Source organism: Sorghum bicolor, chromosome 5 (assembly GCF_000003195.3).
Source record: "Sorghum bicolor cultivar BTx623 chromosome 5, Sorghum_bicolor_NCBIv3, whole genome shotgun sequence".
NCBI classification, from domain to species: domain Eukaryota; kingdom Viridiplantae; phylum Streptophyta; class Magnoliopsida; order Poales; family Poaceae; genus Sorghum; species Sorghum bicolor.
Genome location: NC_012874.2, coordinates 51652261 through 51660652, shown reverse-complemented (window position 1 = coordinate 51660652; position 8392 = coordinate 51652261). Strand labels below are relative to the sequence as shown.

General features: G+C 41.3%; 1 protein-coding gene across 1 annotated transcript; it reads right to left on the bottom strand.

Moving 5' to 3' along the window:
- LOC8075807 (probable WRKY transcription factor 75) lies at window positions 225-3540 on the bottom strand. The gene is made up of 2 exons (XM_002449468.2): window positions 2945-3540; window positions 225-747 (listed from the first exon to the last, which is right to left on the bottom strand). Exons 1-2 carry the CDS (start codon window positions 3403-3405, stop codon window positions 531-533), a joined length of 678 nt encoding a protein of 225 aa, XP_002449513.1. The 5' UTR covers window positions 3406-3540; the 3' UTR covers window positions 225-530.

Genomic DNA, 8392 nt, shown 5'->3' with positions numbered 1-8392 from the left:
ATATATATATATATATATATATATATATTTCCCCAGCTAGCATCATTTTCTAGCTGTGCCCCATTACCGAAGCCAATTTATTGAGATGGAAAAAATATTTGGTAGTGGCTTGTTTTCCCTGAAAGTAAATTTGCTAACGCATGGCTACACTAGTGCTAATATTCTCTTCCATGTATAAGCGCATGCATATGATATGATCCATCGAGAACGAAGTACACTTAAGGTGATGCCCTGGTCTGAGAGGTATCAGATTTTCAATTGCAATGTAATCCAGCATGTTTATATTTCTGAGGGTGTTTATCAGTCTCTATCCCTGCCCTACAATTGCAATTTAAAAATAAAGAAGATCAACAGCAAAAGAACCATTGCGTGAGTATAATACCTGCATGGCTGCATCTAGCTACCGAATCACGCTTATTTATCTCTTAAACATCTAAGACTTAATGTACAAATTAATAAAATCTAAGGATCGATTTTGTTTCTTAGTTTGGACGGTGCACGGATGCTTGAAGTGATTTTGGACGGCTCATTCAGTGAAACATGTTGTGGCTACTACTGCTAAAGGTTGATCCCATGCCGGAGTAGATCTGCATCTGGGTGAGTATGTGCTCGAAGTTGTCATTAGACTTCTCAATGGGGTGTGTATGGGTGCCCTCGTATGTGGTCACCACCACGCCCTCATCCCTTGACAGCCGCTGCACCTGCTTCTTCACGTTGCACCCTTGGTGAGTGCATCTGTAGTAGCTTCTGCATCCATAAATACGTGCGAAAAGAATAAGGATTAGTTCATTAATTATTCCGGGTGCATGAATTAAGAAAGTAGTAATAGCAACAAACAAAGTGAAAATGTGCGTGAAAGAGAGATATATATATATGCCTGTATATCGATGCATATGTATAGGAGTATGTTCAAACGGGTGGACACAAGTTGAACATGTTTGGTTTATTATATGTGTATGGATCTAGCTTCTACATTGTTGCTTGGCTAATTAAGTATGTCAGTATATATATTTGGTGGAGAAGCATGCAATCATTTCTCAGTAAAAAGAATTTATAAGTTATCTGCAATTTCAAGTTGTGGTAATGTCTAATATATGTCTTCGTTTCGATGAACAATGTACTGTTTAATTGCTGCTCCTTAATTGGTCTTTTTAAGTTTTCATTATGTTGGTGCACGTAGAAATAAGATAGAGGAATGTATTATTGGCATGCCTAACTCTGTGAATATGTAACAAGTAAAAGGGACTTTTTTTTTGTTTACAAAATGTATATAAGTATTGATCTGTGAGATATTATGCCCAGGGGTTGCAGAATTTTGTAGATATAAGATATATATACCTCAATGATAGTTATTATATATATTCTTATTCTTTCATTAAAAGAACGCCAAATTCAATTTGGAAATTAAGAAGTTTCAGTATATATCTCTTTTTCCAAACTCATACCACATACCATTACTGTTACTTTGGCATGATATATGCTCAAGTCGTACCAGTGCAAAATGTTAAATTTGTCCATATAGTTTTAAAGCCACAGTTGTAATCTTATCTATGTTCGTCATGAAAAAAAATACCCTCCAATCGACAGCTAATGGAAGTGATGAATAAGAATTTAAAAGTGTAATAATACTATTATATGTGTATGCATCAAATTTTGTTCATGAGGTAACTGTACATATATATGGCTTTCTCAGTTGGTAGTGTTTTGCTATAGCTAGCATAGATGGCTGGCACAGACATGATCAAAAGCATGCATTCCATCTATCCTCGATGCATATGATGTGTATAGGCATATGCTGTTCTTACTTAACGTTTCAACGTAGAGTACATATCGGCTACATGCTTGTCTGAGCAAAGTTTTTGTAGAAGAACAAAAGGAATCGAGCAAAGAAAGAGAGGAAATAAATATCGTAGAATCATGTCCATGAAGCCTAATTAATTTAAGAAGAAAGGAAGGCACCAAGTGCTTTTGGAGTGGCACCTTTTGATGCTGTAATTTTTTAAAGAAAAACAGAACACGCTAATTTCCTACATCATTGCATTTTATCAGACACGGTGTTTTAGTAGATTTACTTTTGGCCATTTCTCTTTACTCCATATATATAGTTAGTTATTTTTCTGCATCGAATTTACTCTTGTGTAAAATTTTTGAAGTCTTTGGAGCGTTCAGGAACCTCCAGCAACAGTTAGTTGATGCTGAATCTGTGAAGTTTATGGCCCAAAAATTGGGGAAAAAGAGGTAGTGCCCTTATCCTTTCGATGTCCAAAGAAACCACTTTTTGTTCTCTGAAGCATATAAAAGATAGCGACGGAAGAATTAGCTTGAGCTAATAGCTAACGAAGCATCGATAAATCCAAGAGTGAAATTAATAGAATATATGCTGCGGTTAAACCGGTGGGTGGACGAAATAACTTCCGGTCAAATTCGATCGCCATCGGCTCCTATTTATTGAATGATCGATGCCCACCAGCAAAAACATGTGAATGAAAACTAGGAGTCGTTTTCATCTAGATGATGAGGATGGACGAGAGATGAGATGTGTCCTTATCCTATGTATAAGCAAGCAACCACTAGCAGAGCTTGGAAGATTCACTGGGACTCCATCTCACCTCTCACCTACCTTCTGCGGCCCAACCCTATACTAACATTTTTTTAAAAAAAAAACAAGCAAATCGCACACCAGATTAAACCAGTAATAATAATCAAAATAAATCCCCGAGCAGCAACAGAAAATCAAAATCGCAGGCCGATCGATCGATCAATCACAAAATGGATCGGCATGCATAGTAGTCATTGATCATGAGAAACATCGTCAGACATTTTGATCGTACTATATTTATACGAGGAAGAATTTGATCGTTGACTGTACTATATATATATATATATACATATATATGTATATATATATATATGAATCGTGTGTGCAGTGCAGCAACGAACTAACCTTGGGAAGTTGTTGTTCTTGACTGCCTTCTGTCCGTACTTCCTCCACCGGTAGCCGTCGTCGAGGATGTCGACCTGGCTGCGCGTCTGGAAGGCGTACCGTGGCCGGCGCTCCTTCTTCTCCCCCTTCCTCTTGGGCGGCCTGTCCACCTCGCCGGCGGCCGCCGCAGGCCCCACGGACGACTCCCCACGGCCACTACCGGCAGCTGGACCTGGAGGGCTAGATGCACCACCATATTCCTTGGAGTCGTCGTTGTTGGACGACAGCTCCGCGAAGAAGGACGACGACGATCCGCCGCCGCCGTGCCCGCTGCTGCGCTGGCCTCGATCGTGGTCGTGGAAGCCGCCGCCGCCGCCGCCGCTGGTTCCAGCAGCAGTGGCCATGAAGTTGTACGAGCTGGGGGTGGCAGCAGATGAGGCGTGCGTGGACGCCGCCCCAAAGAGCATGTGATAATTCTCCATGGCTCTAGTTTGCGCCGCCGTGCCGGCCGGGCGCGCGGAAACTAGCTAGAGAGCTTTTCTGAGGGAGGGAGAGGGAGAGGGGAGGCTGAAAGAGTTTTACAAGTTACAACCAGGGTTATATAGAGGGTTAGTATAATGGTAATGTGCTAACCTGCCGGGGCAGCGTCTGCTACTTTATTTCTGGCTCACAGTCGTCACAACCTTCAGTTTGACCGGCCCGTAGTAGACTATTAAAGGCGGCTTCCTGTGCTACACAACATTCCACACAAATCAGACACATGCGTCATGGGATGGAGACTTATGTTTAGTTCCCAAAATTTTTCAAAATTCTCCGTCACGTTAAATCTTTAGACATATATACTAAATATTAAATACAGATAAAAAAACTAATTACACAATTTGTTTGTAATTTGCGAGATGAATCTTTCGAGTCTAGTTAGTTCATGATTGGATATATAATTATCAAATACAAACGAAAGTGCTACCGTAGCCAAACTCAAAAATTTTCACCAACTAAACAAGAGAGATGTTCTATAGGTCCTGAAGACTACGAGGGCCGGATGCAGAGAGAGAGAGAGAGATGGGCAGTATCGATCGGGTGTGTGAGAGTTTCCTCCCGCGTGTTTGGTTGTCGTGAACGACACGGGAGCCTAGCTATATAGGTAGCTGGGCAGGCAGCCAATGCAAAGGTTGCGGGTTAGATTTGGTGTTGTGTGGGTGCATGCGGACGAGGAACAGTGGCGGCGTGGCGTACGTAGGAGAGTGAGTGCCTGCAGGCAGCAGCAGCCTCTCCGATCCCTCGATCGGTACGGTGGTGGCTTGCTTGTCCGTGCATGCATGTGACTATGTGTGTCAATCCGCACGAGCGCCTACAATCATTTGACCATTCCACGGTTACGGCTCGTGCACTTTATTAATTGCTATGCTAATATAGAATGGGTTCGTCAGCATACCAGTACCAAATTAATACTCCCTCCGTTCCAAATTATAAGTCATTCCAACAATCTTGGAGAGTCAAATTATTTTTAAGTTTGACCAAAAATATAGAGAGAAATATAAAGATTTATATCATAAAATAGGTACACTATGAAAATATAACTAACAAAGAATCTAATAATACTTGGTTGGTACAAAAAATGTTATTATTTTGCTATATAAATTTGGTCAAACTTGAAAAACTTTGACTCTCCAAGATTCTTGGAATGACTTATAATTTGGGACGGAGGGAGTATTATGCAACCGGAAGCAAGTTTGGCAGACATGCATGCATCGATCGATCATCCCGATTGGATTGGGAATCTGATGAACCGTACCGGTATGCATGGTAATTCTACCGAATCCATTATTCGAGATCTTGAAAAATTCCCTAGCTCCACACGTGCTGTACACTGACTGCAGGCAACAGAGAATCTAGCTAGGTAGCTGCAGGTACGGTGTATGTGTATCTATCCAATGGATTTGCTTAGTATAGACGGCGTATTGTACACGAGTAAAACACGTACAGATTGGAGAAAGATTTTTTTGTTGAATGGTATATGCATGTGCATGCTCGTGGGGGCACAATTATTAAAGCACAAGTTGAAAATAAAAAGGCCCCAATAAAGAGAGAAGCCCACAGCTCGTATACATGCACGTTTTTGATGAATTTTTCTATGCATGGGTTTCAGGGTGAAGGGGTGAAGAAATTAAGAGATGTCGCCAGAGGAAACATCGTCGCAGTAAACTATACAATGGCATGCATGGTCTTGGTCTTAGCTTTTGGGAACATTATCTTCCAATCTAATAATCTTTGTTTATACAAAACAGCCACACTCGATCAACAGCGACAGAGTGCGCGTTGAAAAAAAAAGGGCTACGTAGTCTGTTTATATATGCAACCATTAATTAATCATCAGGATAGGTAACTCTCGATATTTCGACAGTTTTTTTTTCTGCACGCACATCTACTTGGAACGGAATTGTTAGTGAGTGTAATACTCCCTTCATCCTAAAGTATGTCATTCCAACTTTTTGGAGATGATAGCATTTATGATACTAAATAAGTATCATTAAATTTTTTTCAATTATATTCTCATAGTATATTAACATATTTGATGTCATAGTTTTTTTTAATTATCTCTATAACTTTAGTCAACCTTTAGATATTTTAACTCTGAAAAAAGTTGAAATAAATTTAAAATTTAGAACGGAGGGAGTAACATCAAATAGTTTTGGTTGGAACAGAGTCGGGAATCAGCCAATCAGGATAGACCTCTCAATATTTCGTCTAAATTAAAGTCTAACCAGAATTTGGTTGGAACACATAGACGTACAACGTGTGACAGATAAAAAGGTCCTAGCATATACAAGCCTGAAACTAGCATATGTGCAGGTCTGATGAATTTTCTATATGCATGGTTTCATATTGGTGAACTAATAAAGATGCTACGAGGAAGCATCGCCTCAGTAAGCTACAAACTCAACCATGCATTTGACAACACGGTATGGTCATACTCATACATTTGGGGAACATTATCTTCCAAAATCTAATCAACTTCGATCAATTTGTTTATACAAAACAGCCACTCATCAGCAGTAGCAGTACGCAGTCATGGAAAACTTGGGTATGAAGCTCAAAATCTCAAGCTAACCTGAACTTTTGAAGTACTATAGCTTGCGCTGGGTCAAAGCGAAACATTAGATGTTGACCACAAGGCTAAGGTCCCTTGAATTTCTTGGAAACTTCTATGGAACTACTCCATCAGAATCTGAGCGTTCTCAAATGTCATTTCATGGGTAGGTGTCGGACAAATGAAATATTTTGTGCTCACAGACTGTCACGGTTGCCTAGCTAGAAGTATTTGTACGATGATGTTATGCAACTTATTCCCTCTAGTTCAAGTTACATACCACTTATGATATAGTTACAGTACTAAGACTTTGGCCACTATTTTTATAAAGAAACACTACTACAATAATATTTTCTAAGGCGGGTGAAAAGTATTTTGCAAGGCGGGCAACAACGACCGCCGTGAATGAAAGGCCTCGGTAAATCAAGATTTACAGAGGTGGACCCTAGTTGCCCGCCTCTGTTAACAAAATAAAAATAAATAAATAATGATGAGCCCAACACGAGCCCATCTAGGCCTGCATCGAGCCCATCTGCTGCTGCACCGATGTGCCCGCGCCGCTAGCCTGCAGGGTCACCGGATCTGCCCCGCGTTGTCGGGATCTGCCGCAGCCATGTTGCCGACGCTGCTCGAGCGAGGGAGAAGCCGGATCCGAGGGAGGAGCACTGCCGCAGCCGTGCTTCGGGTGGATCTACTTGCCCTTGCGCCACTGGATCTGCTTGCCCGTGAAGGGCCACTTCTAGGTTGAGCAGATCAAGGGCGCCGCGCCGCCAGAGGGCCGAATCCGCCAAGAACGTGCCCTTCGTCGTTGATCCTCGTCGTGTCCACCGAGGACGCTTTGTCGTCGATCCTCGCTGGATCCGCACCGTATCTGGGAGCGGTGGCCTTCCCTTCATGCACCGCGGGAGTGATGGAGAAGCTCGCCACTCGCCGGGGGAGGAGCGCGCGCTTGGGAAAGGATGTTGCTCCACCATTGCTGCTGCTCACTACCGCGGTTGAGGGAGGAAGGAGAGGGCGCCGGTGTGAGGGATGAGGAGAGGGAGGGAGAGGAGGGGCGCCGGTGTCACCTCCTCTCCTCTGCATCATGCACGAGAGGATAGAGAGGGAGAGGGTGCAGCGTTTGGTGGAGTGGTGGAGAGAGAGGTGAGCGAGGGGAACACTAAACCTCGTGTATATATAAGCCCGATAAATCAGACATGGATATGGGCCTCATTGGTGGGCCTGTTGGGCCTCTATATTTTGGGAGGCGGCCTTTATAATATGCATGCCTTAGAAAACAATTAACGCAACGAGCGTCTTAATGCGATCGCCTCCGTTGATATGTATTAATGGAGGCGGGCTTTTTAATGTGCCCACCTCCATTAACATTTAACTCAGACAGGCTATTTAGGGACCGACTGTGGCTCGCTTGGCTGTGAACAATGGAGGCGGGCAAAAAGTGTGCCCGCTTCCAATCAAAAAACCCCAACGTCACGCAAAACAAATCTTGTACTAGTGAAAACGACATTCTCATGAAGTGATTACATATATGAGTGTACTTGTCATGGTGATTCTAGTATCATCTATCTTATATGTACGAGTCTGTTCTTGTCTAAAAAATCATAGCTAAAAGTATTGTTTGCTGATTTATTTTAAGAAAAAAAAAACACTGCTGATTGCCACAGAAGTATGACTTATAAGACAAGTGAATGGAGATATATGAAGTGTAGTACCAATTTGTTAAACTATGTACTTCATCCATCTAGAAACAATACAATTCTAGTGTAGTACCAAGTTAAAAGTTTTTCGAGATTAACTAAAAAATATATAAATATATTATATTTTTTGATACCAAATGAGTACAGTTAGATCAATTGTAAGCTTTTTAACAAAGGACGCACCTAGAATTGCATTTTTTTTGGGACTGAGTTAGTACTAATTTGCATCTTAATATCCAAAAGTTACATAGTTTGACCGACCTGTAGCTAGGAATCCTAAAAATTAAAGATCCTCCGTCCATTGTAATTATATTGTTTACTTTAGTTTTGTCTTAAGTCAATTTCTTCTTTAAACTTTGACTATTTTATAATAAAATATATCAACTTCTATAATATCGAATTAGTTTAATTTAATTATGTTAGAGTGTGCAATGGATAGTACTATCCTAGCTCGCGATACCGTAAGTCAGCACCACAAAAGCTCAGATCCATCCGAGTCCAACGTATCAAGATCTCTGGCTTAAATCAACCAAAAAAATGGTCATTCTATCCTGCCTAATATGCTATGCTTCTCACCATTAATTTCAGATGTGAAAGACTAACCTAACAAACTAGAAAATTTACGAGAGAGAGAGAGAGAGAGCGCGCGCGCGCAATAGATAAATAAATTTGATTGGAACG

Bases quoted from the DNA above. Each gene is read 5' to 3' on its own strand.
- LOC8075807 (XM_002449468.2), bottom strand. From the start codon at position 3,405: ATGGAGAATTATCACATGCTCTTTGGGGCGGCGTCCACGCACGCCTCA. The intron at 748-2,944 runs GTTAGTTCGTTG...TTATGGATGCAG, and splicing joins AAGAACAACAACTTCCCAAG to AAGCTACTACAGATGCACTC.